Genomic DNA, 23,947 nt, shown 5'->3' on the forward strand with positions numbered 1-23,947 from the left:
TTTTCCCCTCTGCACCCCTAATAACATTCTTGGTATTTTTCCTCTGGTCAAGGGATTGCTTAGCTCAGAAAAAGGCTTTGCTTCAAAACAAGTAACTGTTTAAGACAGTCAATTGAGGTACTATTTTCAAAATGTCACTTAAATCAAGACTTGAAAATGTATAATTGAGGGAAACTATTTGTAATGTGGTACATAAACAATGACAAAATAAAGCATTTATATTCCATAAGACAGGCACTCGAACTGTTGGCATGTGCTTATTTACTTTAATTTATTAGAGAAATTGAATATAGAAAAAGTTTTGTGTCCTGGTAACTCCAAAGACTAGAAGTTAATCTTACAGCAATAATGATTTTGATCTCAACAAAGATCAACAGAATGCTATTTCAGGACAATATGTGAAGTTTACCTACTCTTCTACTGCTAAATTTCAGCTATTAAATGAACGCTGTTAAATACTTACTGGATTTTTTTAATAAAAGCAGTAGCCAGCTGCACTCACTGAAACATTTTTTTTAAAAAGTCTTATCAATAAAAGTATAAACCTTAGTTAAGAGTAGATTACAAACTTTGTTACATGTCTAGATTTTGTTTTTAATAAATGAATCTTGTTTGTTGGAAATAGTCTTTTCTTCTGTGTATTTTTGAACCTACATTGTTTTTAATGCAAATGGCCTGTCTGTCCTGTGGTACCCCCCTTCCCTGTCCTGATATCATGGCAAGCTTGCCTACAGGCATGCTTTTTAATACTATTTGGCCAGTAGTTCATGAGTCTGTGAAATCATCGATGGATCTCAAGTTACTCTCTTTTTGGGAATTTATTATTGTAATGTGCTTTTGTGCTTTCCAGGAAATTGGTATAAGTAGAATCATGGATGCAGTAATTTTCAGAGATGATCTTCATTTTGCAAAAGTGTTATTCATATTGCATGATAGTCAGAAGTATTCATCAGGAAATTGTCTAATTTCTAATATTTTACATGTGACTGGTCTTATTAGAATTAGCTGCTGCGTGGTAAATCTAGTATGCCTAAACCACACAAAATGCCTCTGTGGTGATGATCATGATGTGGCCTGGGGGGAAGTGGGGAAATCAGCATCACAAATGAGTCTTCATCTTAGTAATTTCTGGGGCTTGAATCATACTCATTTTGGTAGAATGGAAAAATTGCCAGTGCAACTCCAGTGGGAGATAAAAATTAATGTTTGTGTGCGTGAGAATTTTTTGTCCTGGGAGGTATTACAGTTGCAACGATAGTGTAGAACAGAGCCTGTAGAAAAGAGCTTGCTCTAAGTTTTGCTTTAAGTTTTCAGGGGTCTTTGTAAGGAGGTAAGGTTGAGAAGGAAGTAGCATCACTGTTGAAGCTTGGAGAACTACCAAAAAAATAAATTGTTAATACCAGGTAATATTGTGCATTGGATTTTTAGAAAAGGAGGGAAAAAATCTATTAAATTGTAATGGGCTTGAATCTCTACAGGCCTTAAAATGGTGCTGATTTCTCAGTTTCTTTTAGTTGAACAGTTTTTCAGGATGGGAAGAATAATATGTCTGATTATATAGACTTCCTTTTTCTTTGCTAATTCTGAGCTATCCTTTTACAGTTTTGAAATAAACAATCTTGACTCAATTCTTCCATTTTCTGATTTTATCTTGGAGGAGTTGTATATGTCAGGTGTATCAACATGTCCATGAAGGAAGGGAGATCAAGAGAAGCAGTTTCTGTACAGAATCAGATGTTGTGAAGGGCAAGAGGTTTGGTCAAAAATTCTTCACTAACTTAGCAAATTCAATATTCCAGAGGAATCCTGGCATTCCGGTGGGGAGAAGCAGCTGTTAAAAATCTGCAGAATATGAATGCAGGCAAAGACTTTGTCCTACCAGAACAAAAGGAGGTGTTTAGGTGGACAGAGAGTCAGTCCTGAACCTGGAAGTGCTCTAGGGAATTTCCCAGTCCGAACTACAGCCTGCTTTTGTGGGGGCAATGGCATGTGCTGCTTGGCACTTCAAGTTATTAAGAGAAGGGTGACACTTTGCCCACTACTGATGTCCAAATGGATCTTTTAAAGAGTAATTTTGATTAAAGGTTTTTGGTTTTGCTATTTTTTAAAAAAGCCCTCTGTTTAACTTTTTTTTTAATCTATAGAGAAATAGATGAGTGAAACTGAAATAAAGTCCTCTATTAGCAGGTACACAGGTCAACATTAATCACCTTTTTTCAGGTCCTTACTTTTCTTTGTTTTCCCTTATATTTTCCTAAGGGCAATATTTTTCTGAAAATACCTGTCACTACTTCCCTTCCTTTCTTCCCCTGCAAGTCTTTCTGAGAAATAATATAAAACATTTTGCTTAGTTTTTTTCATGAAAATAATGAAAAATATTTTGTTCTGCAGAATAACTGTGGGCAGGAAAACAATAAGGTGGAGAAGAACTTCTGTTATTACTAGAAAACCGTTTTAAGTTACAGCCACCATAAGATTCTGCTGGGTGTCTGTGTAAAGGATTTGGGCCTGAATCCTCTCAGCAGAGTTGCAAAATTTGTAACTGAGAAAGGTTGTGCTGGTTTGTGCTCTAACTTGTATGTTGAATTGAGTCTACAGTTCGCACGACACAGCTAAGCTTCAGTGTGTCCTCATGAGTGTTTTCCCGAAATAAATTCACTGAATCACAGAATGGCTGAGTAGGAAGGGACCTCTGGAGGTCATCTGGGTGACCTAGAGCCACGTGTCCAGGAATTACCTTTTTAGTTTCAGAAAAAAGAGGGAGAATATGATGCTGTACAAGCATAAAAGACATTTGGCTTTTCTTACCCTCCCATCTTCCATCAGGTGAGCAGGTTGGGTGCAGAGACAAGGTGTTGTTGGTGCCCTCATGTCAGTGTGCAGGTGTAGCACCTAGAAATCAAGAACTGTGCTCTTGTCCAGGTTGAAGAAATTGAGTGAAAACCAAATGAGATATTTAGAAGCTAATTAAAATAGTCATTCCATTTAAGTCCGATATGGAACTGAGAGTCAGAGTGGAAAAGGACCTCAGTTTTGCCTCTTTACATGAAAAACATAGCTACTTATGTGCTTTAAAAACATATTAGGCTACATAGGCAGGCCGATTTGTAAAAGTGTCAATGATTTGTTTAACCTTGGGTTTTCTTTTAATGCTTAATTATGCTTAGCATTAAAGTATTTCTGTGAAAACTAAAATGTGCAGTCATCACTTGATACTTCTCTAACACAGTTTTCATTGTGGTGGGCTGTCCTTGGCAATTGTCCAGATGCCTACCCAGCTGCTCTCTTACTCCCTGTCCTCAGCAAAAGGGAGGGAAAATAGGACAAGAAAATTTGTTTGAGATAAAGATGGAGAGATCCCTTAACCATTGCTATCATAGTCAAAACAGTCTTGATGAGGAAAATTAATTTATTGCAAATTAAAGTGGAAGTGGATTATGAGAAACAAAGACAAAATTTCTAGTGTCTTCCCTTCCCTCCCATCCCCTTTTTTCCTAGGCTCAACTTGACTTGTTTATTTCCAGTTCCTCTTCTTCCTCACTATACCTTTACATACTTTTCTTCTCGTTTTAGGAGGGGCAAGAAGCACAGCATAATTCTGAGGACCCAGCTCTCGGTGAGAGTCCATGCCTGCATTGGTAAGTTAAGTTCCACATGTCTGAAAGAGAACAAATAAACAGAATTGATTTCCAAGAAGCAAATCTGGGGAGTACGAATCAGACTTGGCTGTGTTCCAAATTGACGGTAATGGCCAATAAATTGATTTTATTATTTTGTTTGTTGCATGCTGTTATTAGGTTGTATTAACTACACTACCCTTAAAGCATGTTAAATATCACAGGGAAGTATAGCATTTGACAGTGATGTCAGATGGTTGGGTGGTTCTTTGAAGAATCTTCAGTTATCTGTCTTGTCACAGCCTTTGTGTGCACCTGAAAAAGACTGTGTTCTGGATTGGGAATGAGATGTGAAGAATTGTTGGCTGACAGCTATCTGCTATATTTTAATAGCATATGAAGTTTATTACTTCACATCTTGCAGATCTTGGCTGCATATTTGTCATTATCACAGTGTCACTGTCTTAAAAACCCTGGTTAAAACAATGCTGTCACAAGGAAAAGTCTAATGAAAGTCATAATGTGTGTGTCAAAAGAGCTTTAAGGTTCCATGAAAGGAGGCTGATGGTCTGGGATGGCATTAATATGTTCTCCAGCATCCTACAGAGCAGAATGTTTGAGTCTCAGTGGCAAAGCTAATGCTCATGTCCTGGTGACAGTATGACAGATTCTATGGACAGCTGGTTTAAAACAAAAAAATTAAAAATCCTGTGTGTCTGTGCCACAGTTGTTTTCAGCTTCTCCATAGTAGATTCAACAGTGTAATATGTTTAACTTGTTGGTCTTGGTTCAAGATATCATAGCTGAAACCTTGAAATATAGATATCTTCCTTAAAAGAAGAGGAGAAAGTCAAAGTTTTGTGTCATTTCTACAGTGGCTTTGGAAGGATTCAGGCTTTAAATACAGCTAAACCTTTTCTCCTGCCCCCAGGATATGTTACGAAATGGCATTTCTGAGAATTTGAACTGAGTATAAGCAACCTACAGAATTCCACAAATACCTCTCATTGAGAACAATCTTTAGGCTGCCTTGTGCAGGAACAGTTTCTCTTCTACTACCATTGACTTGAGGAAGATCAGTAGAGCAAGCATACGTGTTAAGTGCTAGAGAAGGAACAGAGATGATGCAAAGTATAAACTGATTTTATAAATGTGAGTGAAATTAAGAACAGCTTGTAGAAGATTTTTCTTGTTAGGTCTGGAAGTATATTTGGCAAAACAGACCAGTACAGCAAGACAAGATTTGATAAGTTTCCCGGATTGAGGTTTTATAAAAAGAATTTTCATGTAATTTTTTTTTCTCCAGAGTGCAGCCATCGAGGAATTGGAGCACATAGGGTTATGAGTGTCGACATGTGGTTGCATTGTTGTTATCTGTTTTCATTCAAGCTTACTGTGGGCAATTAGCCATATTACTGTGCATGTATCTTACTTGTTCCTGTATGAAAGTGTAATCCCCCGTCAAGTGCTGTTGCTCTCTGGCGGCAGTGATGCATTCAGCAGTGAGTACAGAGGAAGCCAGACTGCAAAACTTGAGTCCAGGTTTCAAACTCCTAGAGAAGAGGTGTGTTTGGATATGGGCTTTTGGCTTGGTTGATTATAGTCAGAAAAGCCAAATGCAAGTTCTGGATCTAATTTCCATCCCCCCCTGCTGAAGTTTAGATTTTTGGGAGAAGTTTTTGTTTCAGCCCCTAGCTTGATGTAATGTAGTTTCTTTTCTCTTATTTTCTTTTTCATTTCTTTTCATATCTAGTTTGTCTTATTTTTTTGGTATGGGATAGTTTGAGAGAGTCAGGGAACATTCTGTGTTTCATACTAGTGGCACTGTTTGCAGAGCTGTGCCTGGCAGTCAAACCTATCACAGAATAAGAGGGCTATTTCTCTGGCACAGTGGGTACTGCTGGTATGTGTGTGCACATCAGCTGCCTGTTAAGGTCTCTTCTGAAATGCAAGCATTAGGTTTAGATGTTAAAAGATATGTTACATATTTGGAGTAGAAGCCAGGAGCTAGAGGAATCTGAGATGGTGTTACATGGACTAAAACTGTCACACTTTGGGTGTTTTCTTTTAGTCTTCACAGTCTCCATGGAACACATTGTGGTTAGCAATGTTACTGACTCTGCAAAGTTAACAGGTAGCTAGGGATGCTTTCTGAGAAGGTGTGGTTTGTTATGTAGTGACCTTTCTGCAGAACCTCCTGTCATCTTTGTATTCAGAGTTTTGCTTTCTTCTTAAGACCTGATAGGTGTAAAGAAATAGCTCTCCTGCCATAAATTCTCCCATTTTGAAGCTGGATCACTATTTTTTTGCCTTAACTCATTGTACTTTTAAATTGTGGGAAATAACAGAAGTGTTTATGTTCAGATGTCCAGATAAAGTTTTCCATCTTTAGTGACTTCAAATCTCTGGAGAATTCATTGGGCTTCAGTGTCAGAGGATGTATTGATTACATCTACTACTACTGATGTTTTTGGGACATGGGAAGACTTAGCAAGTCTCATGTCCAGTGGGGTAGGGTTTTTGGTTTCAAGCAGAGCAGGGAAGGAATAATACTTAATAACTTGAGTGCAGAAGTTGTGGTATTTTCTACCCTGTTAAATACAAGTCCCTGTTAAGTACCTTAATTGAATGCATTATTACTTTCTCTTTTTCAGCTCTCAATTTGAGTTATTTTCTTATGTATATACTAAGGACTTTCAGCATGAAGGAATAAATTTTCTTTTAAAAATTACTCTATTCTCTCATTTTGGCTTAATGCTGATTAAATTATCAATATTAATTAATAGCTAATACTTTTAAGTGGTTTTAATACAAACTTCAATATTTAGAATGTTTCTTTATATCAAAAGAACATTGCTGAAAACAGTTCTGTTAAGAGAATGTAACTAATTGAAAATGATAGATGCATTTTTGTACTTGTTGATGTCCAAAGACCTTAGTGGAGGAATCATAAAATCATAGAATAGAGAGGGTTGGAAGGAACCTAAAAATCATTTAGTTCAATCCTAATGACTAAAAGTCATTTAGTTCTAACTCCCTGCCATGGGCAGTGATGCCACTAGAACAGCTTGCTCAGGGCCTCATCCAAGCTGGCCTCCAGCACTTCCAGTGATGGGGCATCTACAGCTTCTCTGGGCATCCTGTTCCAGTCTCTCAGCACTCTTATAGTAAGAATTTCTTCCTAACTTCTAATTTAAATTTGCCCTCTCTCAGTTAAAAACTGTTGCCTTTTGTCCTATCACTAGCTGCCCGTATATAAAGTGGCTCTTCTTTTTTAAAAGACCCCTTTGATTACTGCAAGGCTGCTATAAGGTCTCCTTGAAGCCTTGTCTTCTCCAGGCTGATGAGTCCCACTTCTCTCAGCCTTCACAGGAGAGGTGACCAGAGGGCTGGAGCACCTTTGTGCCCTTCAGACCTGTTCTACCAAGTCCATGTCTATCCTGTGCTGGGGACTCCAGAGCTGGATGCAGAGCTCCAGCTGGCATCTCAAAAGGGCAGAATAGAGGGGCAGAAGCCCCTCACTCAGCCTTCTGGCCATACTTTTGATGCAACCCAGAACATGAGTGGCCTTCTGGGCTCTGAATGCTCCTTAAATCAGATAGCGTCCACTGTAGGGTTTTTTTCCCACAAGCTTTTTAATTTGACCTTTTATTCAAATCACATTTATTATGAATTACTACCCTTGTGGGAAAAGTCTTTTTAGTATTTTTGGCAGCCATATGACTTTGTATTTATTGTGTCTTAACATTATTTTAGTTTGTGTATATTTAACAACTACAGGGCTCAGCTGAAGCCTTGATAAAGTCTAATGTAAATGAGAATGTAACTATAGAGAGTGAACACCAACAATGTCAAAAGTTTTAGTCCCTGAAACAAAATGGAAGGTTGTAGTCAGAGCAACATGATGACAGTCAAGTTTTAAAGATCTCTACCAGTTCCACTTTTCCTGCAGAAGGACTCAGTTTAACCATTAGGTCCTTGGTTGGCCCGCTCTGTTTGCAGCTCCTGCTTCATTTGTTTGTTCATTGCTTCATGGCTTTTTTCTCAAAATTTGGTGTGATCTCTGAGAGAAAAGGCACCATTTGCTCTCATATATCTGGATGCTGTATTTAGCCTAAGAGAGCCCCCAAGTCCTCTTCTAAAATGCTTATTCCTGTGATGCTAAATCAGGAGTGTTGCAATCAGTACTGAGAATGGTGTTTGGACAGGGATCCATGACAATGACTTAGAATGGTTCTGCCAAAAGAAGTTTGGTGTAAGCTTCAGTTGTTAATACAATGTAATACAAGAAGAATGCAAATAACAAAAGTTGATGTGATTCTGAGTGAATGTATTGACCTGGGATTACTTAGAGTACTGTGGCTTGGAAGGTTAGCAAATGTTGCAAGGAGTATTTTAAACTTTACTACCTTTTTGTGTCAGTTTATTATTAAAAAATCCCCCAAAACCCCAAGCCAAATAAACAAACAAAACCAACTAAAACACACACACAGGACCCCCAGTTGGTTATTTAAATGCTTTTGCTCTATAAAATTACAGTTTTGTATGGTTAGATCTCTCTCCTATATTTGTGCAAAGTTTTCTTTTATTTGCCAGTAGATTTTAAATAATTTGCATAGATATTTGTGTATATTGCATTTCATAGCTTGATCCAGTGAGGGCCCTAAACAGAGTGCAAGTATATTATTGCAAGAGTCTTGCAAAACATATAATAGAGCTTTGGTATCAGTTGTTATAGCCATTTTATAATCCTGTTCTATTGGCTCTTGCATGTGAGTAGGTGCAGAGTTACCTCCACAGTGGATTATTCCCAACTCTGGGACACCAGTGCTGCCGTGCTGCACAGCAGCTCTTTCTAGCCCCTACTATCAGGGCATCTGTGTTAACCAGCAGTGTTAGCACCAATAACTCAGCCTTTCCACAGAGCTCTTGGGATTATCTTTTTGATATCCCCTTGCTCTTAATATAATTTATGAAATGTAGCCATAAATATTTTCTTGAGCCTGTATTGTTCTGGGATACCTGAGGGAAGCTGTAAGCTGGTTGTAACCAGGGGACTATTAGAAGCCAGCTGTTTTTATTTGTTCTGTAATAGCTGAACTATGCACCTAGTCCTTTTTTCCACGTACAGTTTTCCCTTCTGTTATCCATTATGTGGACTTGTTGCATGTGTTAGAGCAGATATGATTAGATTCTACAACTATTTGTGCATCTATTGAACCTTCTGGTAGGACTTGCACCTCAAGCAGACGGAGGGACAAGTTCCTTCAGAGTGGAACCACTCTGCTTTCACAAAGACAAAATCTTGTCTTAGGTCTGTAACTTTACCTGGCCCTCTGTTGCAGAAAAGTTGAGATACATGGACTGAAAGAGGGAAAAACATGTTTTTTTCCTTGTAAGAGCATTCAAGTGTTGAAAAGTCAGTGCTGTTATGCTTGAGGAAATGTGAAACCATGTTGCATTTCATTCTCTGAGAACAAAGTTAAGCTTGAGCCTACAACCCATGTTCTTGGTACTGTCTCACATGAGATGCTTCTCCCTGCAAATATCATTACCCCATTTCATCCTTCTGGAATCTGTGCATTTGTTGAGTGCTGGAGTAGGTTTTTCATGGCCATGGACAATTTGAAGTTCCTCTAGCTCACACTTTAAATCCTTGGTGCTTTGTTTTTTTAAAGGAAATAACTTAATGGATTTTAAAATAAACAGCTTGCTTTTGATAAGGGAGTTTCTGAACACACTAAGAAAAGGAGCCTTACTAAAAAGCTTTCCTAAAGGCAGCTTAATTGTAGGACTATGAGCTGTTCATTTGGGCAAGTAGTGATACATTCCAAATAAAGAGAGGAACTTTGGGTTGTTTGAAGGACATTTTACAGTTTTATGTTCAGTGCTAGGCATTCCTAATAAAAAACATTTTCAGTCTGAGAGAGGGAACATGTGGAGAGCATTAGCAGTTCAGTAGAACGTGCAACCAATTCGGATTTAATTCAAAGGGAACAAAAGACGTGCCTTGAGAATTTGTCGGAAGCGCTGTGGTTTTGCCTTCTTTGCACTGATGGTAACAGGAGAGAGAGAGAGAGGTGAGTTGAAATTGCTTTATTGAATATCTTCTTAGCATAATTGGGACCAAAAAGACTGTGATTAATGGATTTAATGGTGCTACACAGGGATCTTGCATGCATTATGGATTTGTAATCGTGATACGCTTCCTATGACTCTTGCTGTAACTTGGTAGAAGTCCTGACTTAAATGAAGATAATAAACAACATACTTATTAGATGTAAACTGACATCACACAAATTGAAAAAACCTGAAAAGGAATGCCAGAACTCAGGGGGAGTTTTTTAAGGGCTGGGCTTTTTTAATAGAATAATTTGAGTTCTAGTTAAAGCAGGGCACACAGTACTTACTGGGGCCTGCATCCAGATGTGATTTGAGATATCTGGTTCAGCTCTCTTTGAGTGAAATGTGAAATAGTTGCAAAGTCTGTGATAAAAATACCTTTTTCAGCTTTTAGGATTATTTAAATTTTCTTTCCTGAGAATGTGGAACACAGATGCTCTAAGTAAAATCTTCTGGTTCCCAGATCAGATTACTTTGTGAAAAATCTATCCATATAAATAACTTGTGGTTTGGTTTAAAAATGTACACCTCTATAAATTGAAATATTAGATTAGTTGTACTTGTCGTGCGCATGTATGGTCAGCCTCTTTTGTGGTTATGAACCATGGTACTTCCCCATAACCTGTGATTTACCTTCTGTTATCTCACTGAGAAAGCTCTGGGCAGTTCTGTAGGATCTCAGAAGTTGTTTGAGAGTGAAATTGAGTGAAATGTATTTGAATTTCGATATCCTCTGACTTTTTTTTCCTGACAACTTTCCTCTTTTTTTTGTTTGCTTGTTTTGTTTTTACCATATGTAAAAATCTGCAAGGAAGATGGAATCTGTTTTTGACTCTGAATAGTGAAATTTAAAAGAAGTCCTATTTCTAAACAAAATAAAAACAACAAAACTTCCTCAATCATCTTCAGTGGTACTATAAAGGAAACCATTTCCTCATAAAGCCAGGAAGGTAAATTAGTGTGATACTTTGCTTCCCACTGCTCAACAGAAGTCCATTTAGACTTGTTTCAGATTGTTTTTCTTAAAGTACTTAAAAAGTATCATATTATTGATAATGGAATTTTTGTAAGTAGATTTTTTTCGATGCAATCTAAACATATGTTCTTGAAGATTAAAAAAATTTAACAGATTTACAAAAATTTAAACAGTTTATAGCTGCCTATAATGGACTCCTTTGAAAAAAATGGTAACAAGTGCTGTATCTATGTTAATGAGGTCAATGCTATTGATAGCACATCAATAGCTGTTGATAGTTTTCATACAGTTTCCCTTTTTGGCTATTTGCTCTTCCCATATACATTATAGATATTTGTATTGACAGACAAAGCAGTTCTTCCTCATATGGTCTGTATTCAGACTGTTAACTCATTTTGCTGTAGACTGAAGTACAGCATGTTCAAGCCCTTAATTAGGGGGGGAAAAGGTTCATATGAAATATCTTCAAATAAATTAGCATTACACTTGGAAAAGAACAGAATTATTTGTTTCCTGCCTCCATGTAAACCTGCTTTATACATAAGATGTAAACCAAACAAGTGAATTGGATTCAGATCAGTTCTCTTGAAACAGTCCAGCACACTCTCATGTTTTAAGCTTTACCCTGTAGAACAGTAAAACAAAATTAAGGACATAAACTATGGAAGCAAAATTAGAAGCTGTTACTTAAAAGCTGTGGGTTTGGAATAGGAAATGTTGGTATTTCCATGTGATGTAGTTTTCAGCACAACTTCTGATTTAGCTTTGTTTGTAAGGAAGGCCGAGGGTTGCTGGTTTTGCTGAAGTGGAATTGGGCTAAATGTAGTTCGATCCTCTCTGAAGTGTTGCAAGATGCATGACCTGCACATGTAGTGTAATAAAAGGGAAGAAGGGTGTTAGTTCCTAAAACAGGGAATCATGCTAGAAAGTAAGCTTCTCTTCTCTTCAAAATTAAACATTACATGCAAGCTTTTGATGCCTTATGATGGTTTATTTCATATTAGCTTAAAAAAGAAAAAGGTGTGCATGTCATTGAAATGCAAGGTCGGGAGATGAATGTTCGAACATTGTCAGACTGATTATCTTTAAAAATGGCATGCTCAAAATGTGCAAACTCATGGTCAATGATGCTTCAAGCAAATGCCACTTGCCAACTTTTTGTGAACTTGCTGCAAGGCCGGATATATAAGTATCATAGTTTAGACCAGGGCTATGTTGTTTCAGTTGTTATACTTACTGAAAGGAAGGTTACCATTTGAAGATCTCACTGTGGAAGATGATATAAAATACATGTGGTTTCATAATGCTGTTCAACTGATTTTCGGTATGGTTTAATAACTTTCCTTCCAACAATGATATGTAATGATAAATGCACTATCTCATAATTCAGCAGTCAAGAAATAGCTGCTCCCTGTTGTTGGTTTTCATTATGGCATTGAAGTAGTGTGTACTGTTCTTTCCTTGCCTTCAGCTATTCTATTCCTCTTTCATTTATATTCTTTTCATCTTTTTCATGTGCAGCTGCTTTTATTTCTGTAGAAATTAAGATGATTTAATTTGTAAATTATGTAGTTCTCAATTTATTTCTTTCATGAAAGAAATACTTCAAAGATTGAGGAGCTTTATTTAAATAGGTGGCAGAGCACCCTGATGTAATATATGTTGTTTTCTCTAAGACTCTCAAGTGGGATACACTAAATCAACCCACTTTCAAGAATAAAGTGTTTACTATCGTGAAAAATATTGTGACAGTACCTCTGGAAGCATTTAGATGAAATTCTTGTTTTGGGCTCAGAACATGCCATGGTCAGACGTGGTCATGAATGGTGGAAGAGGCACCACTCATTTTCATTATGGTTTTTGTACTTGTATGAGCTTGATGAAATTGAGGAAATCATGGTATCTTGGTCTGGAAAAGAGGAAGAGAGAGATGGCAGTATTTAATTTGGAATATTATGCAATGTGGAAAATTAGCTTTATTTCACAACTTTTCATGTCTTCAAGTGTTTTTAAATATGAGCTGTCCTTTCTGTGGGTGTGGGTGTTTTGTTTGTAGGGGAGGGGAGAGTTTGTTTGGTTTTGGTGTTGTTTTTGGTTGGCTGGTTGATTGGTTTTCTTGTGTTTTTTTATGTGCAGCATCTGTATTTTAATAATGACACCAGCTTCTTTAAGGCTTTCTTTTCCTGCTTATGACTCAACAAGGCACATAAAAATTTAGGCTGCGAAGAGGTAAAGTTACAACCTCTTTATTTAGAACCCCAGCAGTTACTGTGGCTGAGCAGCATGCTATTGTAAGATGTAGGATGTCATAAGCTATGTCAATTCATATTTAACAGTTTGAGAGAAGTCTGGTATGTATGAAGTTCTATATCAGGTTTCTTTTAACCTTTCAGGCATTAAATATTTAGCTCTGGTCTTTCTATTAAAACATGATGAGGAGTATGTTGGTAAACTCCTTGCTTAATAAAGGTCCTGTTTTTGCAGGTTTATTTCTCCCTGTGACTATAAGGTTTACACATCAACTTTAATGGCCAGAGTGTTTAAAAACTAGCATATCCAGTTAACTTGTTTCTGTACTAGGGAGTGAAATACAAATGTTGGATGTCTTCCTTACTTCTTCCCATAATCCTAAATTCAGATTCAATGGACGCTTAAAAGCCTATTCAGAATCAAATGCCTGTGGAGACATTTGCTTTCTCCTTGACTTTGTGTGAAATAAAGAAACCTGAGAGTGTGGAAGAGTTTGCATCAGGTTGGGCATGGGAGGAGGCTTGGGACTGATCTCACCTGTGCCCGGGGGCTGGGGCTTTCCTCAGCCCTTTCAACAGTAGGGCTTATTCTGCAATGCGTGGGGCCTGCATGAGCTGTTTTGGGCAGGGAGGGTGGTAGTGATGCTGGCAGGACGGCAGCCACCTGTGACTGCCTTTCTGCTTCTTGCTGCTCAGGGCATGCATGAGTGGTTCCTTGTAACTGCATCACAAATACTTCAGGAGGCTTCCTTACCTCTTTTTTTCCCCCGTGTTGTTACACTGAAATTCTTGATGTTGCATTTAGGAAAAACTTGCCGTAGAAAACGTGGGTATGTTTGCATGAAAGGTCTAGCACCATAAGTAACTAACCAGAAAACCTTTATCAAATCCCTCACAAGGAAGTTCTGCTATGTTATTCTCTTCAACAACAGTACATTACAGCTTAGTAATTTTTATTAATACCAATATGTTAAAATTCACAGTACACTAAAAATACTTTGGAACCAGAAGGAACGGGTGAGCAAATAAAATCCCCCCCTATATCTTTGCTGGAATAGCCAGGTACTCCTGCAGTATTCTCAGGGGTGGTGTAACCTGGGAAAAGGGCGCTCCAAGGATACTCTGAATAGCTCCTTAAAGCCCTGGCTGTGAGCACATGCTGTGCTTTTGACACAAGGTGAGTACAAGTGATGAATAACAAGCACCTATAGCTACCCTAGACAACACATTCTGGCAGCAGTAATTGAGTCTCCTGGATTTTCACCCTGAGGTTAGTGATCGGCAGGTTGCTGTCACCATGGTCTTCCTGTTTTATATTGTGTACTGCTGCTGTGGTGTGTGGTCTTCCCTTCTGTACAGTGCATGTTTCAGGCTGACATTCAGTCATTTGCAGGTCTTTACTAGGACTTTGGGAGGAGTTTTTCTAACCCAACAGCTGTGAGATTGAATCTTTTTGTTTTAAGCCACTAAAATGCGTATAATTTGGTACCGACTAGCAGGACCTAAATGACCATCTGTGACTTGGCAGTACCTGCTTGACTAGCTGCCTGTTACCTTAGGGTGCTGGGTACTGTTTCCAGCTGGCCCCTGGGGATGCTTATTGGGAAGGCAAAGAATGGGAGCAATTCAAACACAAAAATTCCCAGTTTCTAAATTTCTCAGTAGGAAAAGACAAAACAAAAAGCTCAACAGGAAAACTGCGAGTGCTATGCAGAAAAAGCATTTTTGCAATTGTATCTGTTTTGTGAAGGCTGAGAACCTTTGGTCTTACTCTTAAAAATAAAAGCAAAAACCCATAAAAATGATCACCCAGGCCTCAAGAGAACCCTCCAATGCAAAAAATGTTTCAAATGCAACAAGGAAACAGCATGGATTTAGTTCTTCCCTCATTTCTTTGAGTCAGGGAAGCAGTAAGACCCTTGCAAGCCTTTTTTTCAGCTGGCAGGTTGCTTCAAGTCATCAGGAACAGTTATTCTTTCTCATATTGCTTAAATTGGTTTTAAGTATGTAGGAGAAATCTGTTTCTAGGTGAAGGTTTACTGCTGTAGCACTGCCAGGGTTTCTCTTGTTGTCAGCCTCCCAGTGATGCCAGGCATGCTGCTTGGCCACTGCATCAGCCACTGGGCCTCCTCTGTCATGGGGAGCAGAACCAGCTCAGAGGGCACACCGGAGCATCTCAGTTATGGTCCTGCCCTGAATTGCTCTTGCTCCATTGACCATAAAGGGAACAGATCTGGGAGACAAATTGCCTGGTTGAGAGGTATGCATATGGTCCATTGCTCATTTCTGGTTTCTGTCTTCAGTCCTGATAGTCAATCTTGAATGATGCAGCTTTTTATCGAAGTTTGGTTTCTTGCCAAGCTCTGAATATAGTTGTACTGATTTCTTTTTCCTAGATGCTTTCAGAACCTAATGCATAATTTGTGTATGTAAATTTGGAATAACTTGCTGGAGTAACTCCTCTAAAGTTTCACTGGAAAGGAAGTAAGGGTAGGATTCAGGGATTCAGGCTGTGAGTTACCTCCATTGGCTCTAAGGCCCATCATATGGAATCAAATGGAGGTGGAGTCTGCTCTGCATGTGTAGTAAAAGCTTTGCTAAGACTGAGACAGAAATTATCAGCGTTGGTGCAGAAGACTTTCTGGGCAAACCCTTGCCCCAAAAGGTGGTTTGGTGTTACAGTTGGTCCATTCTACCCTTATGGAAAACCAGTCTTGCACTCAAATGAGATGGTGCTTTTTGACAACTTGTACCAGCCAGTTTCTTAGGGATCAGATGTGCAGGTACATGCCTTCCCAGGAGAAGAGAAGAGTTAAAAGAGTTTTACTCTGGTCTTTCTGGCATGACTGCCTTCAGAGGAAACAAGGAGCTTTCCATGTTGCAGAGCCTGCCATGTCATGTGCCAAGCTGCAAATGCTTAAAAAGGGAATGTCTTTTCATTTTGTCTATCTCCTGTTGCTGCCAAAGAGTAACTTTCTGGCATTGCCTGCTCCTCTTCTGAGCCCGATGCCCTGCAGCTGGCAGTTTCTGGGGGCGGCTGCCTGCCTGTGCCTCCTGCTGACAGATGGGTCCGTGTCAGGCGGTCAGGCAGCCCCGGCGCCACGCACACAGCCTGCTGCTTGTCCTGCCTCTGAGGGTCAACTCAGCTGTACTTCGACATTCAGCACCCGGCTGGAAAGATCTTTGCTGTGTTTCCAAAGAATAATAAGGAGGAGAGAGTAATTTTGTGGGCTGTAGCTGTACCTGCATTCTCCCCACTGAAAAAACAAGGGATCTGTTTTCAGGCAGCTGAATGTCCTGGGCATCTAAATGAGATACCTTATCAGAGGTGGCTGTGGCACATGTCAGCATTCACCCTTTTTACCCTGTCTTGTTGGTAGATAGTGAAATTGTGACTCACACCTGTCAATTCTGCCTTCTTGATATGACAGCCAGCATTCCAGCGACACAACTACATCCCGGTGACCTCTTCATATCTGTCTGTACTGTTGCTGTTCATGTACATGACAACATTGTTTTTAATTTTTCTTTTTTTCTTACCTCCTTGATAGTACATGAAATGTATTACAACCTCAGTACTTCTTATCAGGTTAGCTTGTTTTCTCCAGGAAGAAAAACAGTAGCACAGTTTGGCTGAAGAGCCCAAATTCCTATCTGCCTACCCTTTCTTTTCATTAATACTTTGGGGTTAAGTAACATCAGAATTATGCAGGGAACCTCTTATATTTACTTACATTAACCTCTCATTTCAGAATAAAAGTAGCTGTTGTAGATGGAGCATTTGCTTGCAGATGTGTGTTTGTCATTTTGAGCACCATATCCGATTTGAAGTTGAGTGTGTTAGTGTTACAAGGTTTCCTGGCTGGTGTAAATTGGTGTAAATGCCTTCAGCATTCACCCCTGCCTTTGTCTGTCCAAAGCAGTGGCCTGAGCAGCTGGGTCCCTCTCTTTCTGTTGGTCTAGTGCTTTTCCAGTAATCCCATGGTCCTCATGGGGCAGTGGGAGGTGGGTGTGCAACTGAGAACTTGGCCTCTTCCCCTGAACCTGAGGCTCCCAAAGCACTGCCTCATGCCTGAAAAAGCAGGTAGCTTGCTTGTGGCTTTCAGGGGTTTTAATCAGCCTGAACAAACACACACACTGGGGACAAGGTGATGTTCATGTTCTGTGGATTTCTCACATGTGCTCAAGTGACTGGATTAGTTTTTCCCTTATGAGGTAATTAGGATTATGTTTCTCAGGCTCACTTCTTTGACGGTCTTGGTCAAATATAAGGAGATTAAATTTCTTGGAAAAATGGGTTTTCCTGAGAATGGGTATTTCTTTTCCATTTTGATTTGTAAGACTTTCATTAAAGATGTGTTAGTGAATACCGCAGTTTTCTCCATCTTATGTTTATTGTTCCATGTTCTCTTGATTTTTGTAGCTGCCTGGTACTTTGGCTGCTCTGAAGTGCACAAGTAGGAAGGCCATATTGTGCTGCTTATGTTCACAGAAAATGAACGAACACATCTGGACAGCTGCAAAACAAATGCTGGTTAGAGACACTTGGTTCTCTGCTTTCAGCTCTGGAAAATTCCAGCCTGGATTTTTTTTTTTTTAGGTGCCGCCTTTCTTTAAGTGTACTTTCTCTCTGATCATCTCCTGAAACCTGAATACTGCTCCATTTTGCAGCTGAATTGCATGTGCAATAGGAAAAATTTTGGTGTCTCTTGCCTGGGAACAGCTGTGCAGGTAGAAAACAGTCTACACGCAGGATCTGTGGGAGCATTCCTTGCTAGCAGGCGAGGTAAAAGCATAAAAACTTATTCTGTTTTCCAAAGGGAAACCACTTTGTAATCCCTAGGAACCAAGTAGAAAGAATAATACCATATCCACCCCTTGCAACACAGGTTTGCATATTCGGAAAACTAAGCGAGTAATGATGTAGTGGTAAATAACTCCAGCATCCTTAGGAAGCAGTTATTTGTAGGAAGGTTGTGAATGCATGGTCTTGCTGTTGTGCTTTGATGAAATAAAATAGGCTTGCAAGCACATACTGTGAGGGTGATTGTTTTATTTTGTACACAATTATTTTACAGACATTAATTGGATTATTCCCAATGGATAACATCTGATTGATTTTCATCTTCCCTCTTAAAAAGGGTGGGCAAGCATGAAGTGATTCACAAATGGGCTGTGTAAGAAAATGGCCTTTGCTGGATCAGATCAAAGCTTCATCTAGGCCAGTTCCTCAATCCTGCTTCTCTTTGCAACAGCTAGTTTGAGTTGTTGAAATGAAGAATATAAAGAAAAGTGACAGTGTTTCACCAGAGTGTTCTCCATCCTCTGGCAGTTTTGTGCTTCAGGGACTCAAAGGTGGTATCTTCAAGGTGCTGTCTATGAAGTTTGCCATCCTCTGTAGACTTTTCTTCTGGGAACCTGCCCAGCTACATTTGAGACACCTTTCAAACTTTTAGTGTATATAAAATACCACAAGCATGAGTTCAAACAATTCAACTGCAGCTGGGTGAGGGAGAGATTTTTTGTTTGTTTGTTTGTTTGTTTTTTTGTAAGTTGATTAGTTGGTTTTGTTGAGTTTTGTTCTGGTTGGGTGGTTTTTTTTGGTTGGTTGGTTTTTTTGTTTTTTTTTTTTTTTTTTGTACTTGGAAGTTTAATTTTATTCCCTGTAGCTTTATTGGAAAAGGATTTTGCTATTCACCTTCAGGCTTCTGCTGAAAGCTCGGTAGCTCTCTGTTATTCTCCCACACTCTCACCAGATCATCTCTTTAAGGAGTGGAAATCCCCACAAAAGGATGGGAAAGGCCTGTAAAATATTTAGGAATGGTCTGGGTGTCCAGTGCAATAGGCTCAAGTGCAAACTGAACTGTCTTTGCTGTGTTATGCTTCCTTAAAATATTTCAGCAGTTACTTACTGTGGCAATGTTGACTAATAACAAGACTGGAAGAGCTAGAGCTGTATGTATAATGTTCGAGACTCAGGGTCTCACTTGTAATTGCTATTGAAAATGTGAGTACACAATTTCTTTAAATGGTACTTTAATGATTCTTTCTTCTTTGTGATCCTTTTAAAATCATTCCAAAGATCATTTTGCTCTGGAGAAGCTAAAGAGCCATGTTGCTACAGAACAGTATCATCTGAGCAGCTTCTGAGTGATAAAATTCTATTCAAGACCATCACTATATGGAGGGTTTGTATGATTTTAAAACCTCACTAAAATACCCACAAAACCCCCAACCAAACAACACAAAGTCAAAAAAAGAAATACACCAAATATGTAACACTGCTGTGCATTGAATTTCATCTGTCTCTTCTATTACCCAGTAAGTACTGGGTGTTCCTTTGTTGTTTCTTCACAGCTGTAACTCTTGCTTCCTTTGTTCATTCTACTTAAATGTTTCTCCCTTTCCATGTAACGTTTTTGTTCGCGTTTTTTGTGATCATGGTAATCAGCATAGGGCCTGTTCATCAGATCGGTTCACTAGACCCTATATTAAAATTTTGTAAGTATAAATGGGATATAATTTTAGCTCTTTACTTTCTGAGGAGTTAACAAAGATCTGAGCTTGCCCTAATACATCTCTTCTGATGTGAAAATGAAGGTGTACCCTGATGCATGTTTAGGTGTATTGAAGGAGCCAGAACTAACCCTTGTGTTCATTGTTCCAGGATGGGCTTGTCTAAACTTGAATGTGATTAATCACCACACATCTGTTTTTCATTCTAATCAAAATGTAACTAATACCTCTTTTTGCTTGCTCATCACTGATTTTTCATGAGTCCATAACAGACTCAAGAAAAAGGTTTGCTGTGTTTGGCTGAAATTTGAGATCATTTCAGTAAAATTACTTGAATATCACCAGTAAATTTCAATTAATGTTATGTAGTAAGAATTATGACTATAATTTGACAGAAAATAGGTCTTTGCTTTACAAGCTCATTACCTTATCAGAAATAGCACCACTCCTCTGTCACTGTAGTTTCCCTTCTGCTTGTTGAACTGCCAAAGATACAGTGCTTGTAGGGGTGATTTTCTCTTCTCCCTCATGATGGTATGTGACAGTGGTCACAAGGGTTCTTGGTTGAGGGAAGAGACGAGAATGTTGACTCCATGTTCAGAAGGCTTGATTTATTTTTTTATGATATATATATTACATTATAACTATACTAAGAAGAAATAGAAGGAAAGGTTTCTTCAGAAGCTAGTGAAGCTAAGAATAGAAAAGAAAGAATGATAACAAAAGCAGCTGGCTCCAACAGAGAGAGAGAGCCAGCTCTGCCGTGACTGGTCAATGAATCAAAACATCCACCCAAGACCAATCATGGATCCACAGCAGCAGATAATCATTGTTTACATCTTGTTGCTGAAACCTGTCAGCTTCAGCAGGAAAAATCCTAAGAAAGGATTTTTCATAAAAAGGATGTCTGTGACAATGGTACTTCCATAAGGCTTGAATGCAAGAATTTTCTGCAGGCATTTGCCTACGAAGTTTTCATGTTTAGAAAGGTCCAGCAATTCGTCGAGCCTATTGATGACTCTTAATAATGAGGGTTTAAGAAGGGTCAGTGTGGTGTCCCAACCACTAATGTCATGCCTTGTGCACATGGGAAGGAAAATTAAGTACAGTAATAGCTTTCTACCTCCTAGTCAGTTTGGTGATTTGGGGGAACTGGAGGACCCTGTGTGTATTGAGGATTAGCTAAATTCAGACTGTGGTTTCCAAGAGGGACTTTTCTGCCTCCTGCCCTTCCACCACATTTTGCCATCCTCTCAGTCCCACAAGTGCCTCTGCTAGACTGTGTTCCTTGGTGGATACACCAGAATTTAGTGGGATTCCTGGGAATAATCACAGTCTGTGTCCTGGCACAAGTCCTGGATGGACTACAAACACAGGGCTAAAAGATGTTTTATACATTCCTCAATTTTAACCAAAACATATGAGCATCCTGTTTAAAAAATAGAATGTTTTTAGGTAGGTGCTATATTTCAGAGGATTAAGGAAAAGCAATCTGCATCATCTGTGCACAAACCAGTAAAAATGTTCTGTTGAGAAAACTTGTTCCTTGTCCTGCTTTATATCTAACATGTTTTAGATCTCCTGATCTCCTTGTCCTCCTGCTATCTTCACTCTCTGGACAGATTTTTCCCATTTCATGCCAGAAACAGTTGCATTAATTTCTGCTGGAGCTCTGGGACATTAGCTTATCTTGAAATCAGTCCCTGTATTTGTCAAGTACTCATCAGACTCATTTGAAGGTCTGTTTTGGGTTTTTTCTTCCCTTTCTGCTTTGCAGTGTCTTAGAGTTGTGCACTTCAGTCACTGGAACTTGTTCACCAGCAGGAAATGTGCTGATGACTTCAGTTTTATTACTTGGTTGCTCAGTCATTGTGAATTCCCATTTGATATGGGTTGAAAATCCTAAAGGTTTGCAGTCTGTTTGCATGTGTAAATCTGACCCACAGTGGCAAAGTAGGGGGTTTTGAGGGCAATTACTGCTGAGCAGGGAGGGCAGCTGATACACCCTGTGTACAGAGATCAGTTTACTGTGGAAACTCAAAAAATGTCTGCAAATCTGCCATCTGTATATCAGAAATATAAAGTGACTCATGAGGTGAAAGCATTGCTTTCCACAAGGAAAAAAGAATCCTCTGTTACTTTAGTTTATATGCACAAGGGTGTTTATGGATGTTGATTTGAAAATTTGTGCATGCTTTGAAAACTGTGTGCTGTAAAGCATGTGCTTTGGGAAATCACTGCTATTTTCCACCGTTCTGTATGAAAGTTGGTTTACTACATCACATATAGTAAAAATCACTTTAGAAAAGTTTTGTTTTTTTGCTCGTCTGTGAAGGATTTAAGACTGGCAAGGGCATCCTATCCCACATTTCATAATCTTCTCTATAAAATTCCTACTTAATATACACAGACATTGCAACAGCCATTCTTTTTGCTTTCAGTTGCATCTACATTTTTCTGAATTCACTCTGTAGATCTGGGATAAAAGTGAATTTCTGCTAGGCCTGCAGCCCAAGATTTAGTTACTGCTGACCTGACTTGGCATCCAAAGTTTGGGAACAGCTGAGTGTGCTGAATCAGATCTTCAGCCTGTGCAAACTAATACTTTTGTAGTCAGCTGAGAAGCTGGTACAGCCTGTATGTCGTTTCTGTCATGTATAGATGTGAAACACTTATGCTGACCTTTGTTGTTGCTCTGTAGATTTTGGGTTCAAAGCAGCAAGGAGCTTCCAAGGTGGAATCTGAGAGTGGAATAAAATTAAGATAAACACAGTTGGGGTAGAGATCATCAGTCAGAGATTAATTAAGGTCTCATGCTCAAATTTCAGGTTGAACATTTCTGTACAGCAGTACTTCTCCTTCAGAAATTCTGTAGAATTAGTTTTATGCTGAGTATATTTTCATTGCATTGATTTTAATCAACCGAGTGTTGTATGTGGCATGTGTTCATTGAATATTGACAACTTAGAAGCACTGGACAAACGTCTAGAGTGGTGGGAAGAGACTGTGAGTTTGTCCATGAGTCTTGAATTTCTGAATCCAAGCAATTTATCTTGAGCAAATTATGACACTGATTGGTGCTGGATGCTGCTGTGTTGCATACCCAGAAGATTTCCAAAGGAGCAGCTGGGAAGGCAGTTAAATTCACTGAACTTTCTCTGGCATTACAGTAGGTTATTCTGCACCAAAAAGGAGGATATAGAAATACTGTCGAGGCTACTAAGCTAACCCAAGAGAATAAAACCTGACAACTCACCCTTCCCTCCCGTCCTGAGGGAATGCTGGCTTCTGAGGATAAAGAATGTCTAAGTGGTGTATATTCATGTTACAGTGGTCTTGGTCACCTTCATATCCAAATGGAACACTTGAATTTCGCTATTGCTTTAGGAAAAAAAATGACAGTGTTACTGGGAAGTTTTCAGTGCTGCTGTGAACAGATACTTGGGTTGAAATGAAGCTGAGTTAATTCAATACAGGCTTACTCCTAGAGGACAGGTTAGTTGAGCAGAGGTGTAAAATACTGCTGCAACAGACAGAGAGAACTGCTTGGGAAAGAGATTGGAACAGAGTAAGGTAATTAGGGCAGGAGACAAATGTATTGCATGACACTACGTACATGACTAGGGCTGGAATCAACAGCAACCTTCCTGGAGGTCTTTGTCTGTAACACCAAAAAGAAGGAGTATAAAAGTGGAAACAAAGCATTATTTCTATTATGACTTCTTTTATATGCTTACATGCAAGGTACTTTCCAAATACTTGAAAAGGATAATCTCTGCTTCAAAGCATTCATTTTTTGACTACAGAAATGTAGAAAGGTATATGTACTTTAAATGCCTAGTTTCCCATCCAGAAAATACTTAAAACTGTTAAGGTTAGGAGTTAACTTTAAAAAGTTAGGAACTGTGGAATTACAGTAGATTTCAAAGCTTTTATTATGAACTTTTTATCTGTGTATCTTTTCTTGGTCATGCATACTGTAAAAGAAGAAAAGTCTGAATGGGGATCACTGCTTATGGAGTTAAGCTTCTGCTACTTCAGGCAACTGTGTGCATTAGATGTTGGGTGAGAAGGACCTTTGCAGCAAATACCATAGGTCGTGGCACACTTCTCACCATCCTGCAGGCAATTAAAGGGCAGAGTGAAGTACTGGCAGATGTAATGACAGCCTAGAAGTGATGGTGGGCAGTGCATTTCCCAGATGTGATTTGTTCCTTAATTAAGCATGGCATAGAAGTCTTAGAGTTGTGTTCAGCTTGCAGAAAGGCCCATGTCAAATTCTGATGTGAAGCATCCAGGGCTGAGTGCAGGGTTTCTGGGGAGACTTAGGTGAATCTGTGTCCTGGACTTCTTGGCACAGCTGGAACCACCCTAATGCATGGCATGAGAAGGTTGAGGTTGTCTGTGGGAACTCATATTTTGCCAATGGTTTTCTCAGTTATTTGCATCAAAACTATGTTGACATT

The 23,947-nt window shown here is 39.0% G+C and overlaps 1 protein-coding gene across 1 annotated transcript in view; it reads left to right on the forward strand.

The window, feature by feature from the left end:
• Nucleotides 1-23,947, forward strand: part of FHOD3 (formin homology 2 domain containing 3) — a 334,937-nt gene that overhangs the window by 13,573 nt on the left and 297,417 nt on the right. Inside the window, exon 3 of the mRNA XM_031055632.1 lies at nt 3,574-3,638. Within this exon, the coding sequence (XP_030911492.1) occupies nt 3,574-3,638 (65 nt within the window). The remainder of the gene's footprint in view (nt 1-3,573; nt 3,639-23,947) is intronic.

This window comes from Geospiza fortis, unplaced genomic scaffold (assembly GCF_000277835.1).
Source record: "Geospiza fortis unplaced genomic scaffold, GeoFor_1.0 scaffold206, whole genome shotgun sequence".
Lineage (NCBI taxonomy): Eukaryota > Metazoa > Chordata > Aves > Passeriformes > Thraupidae > Geospiza > Geospiza fortis.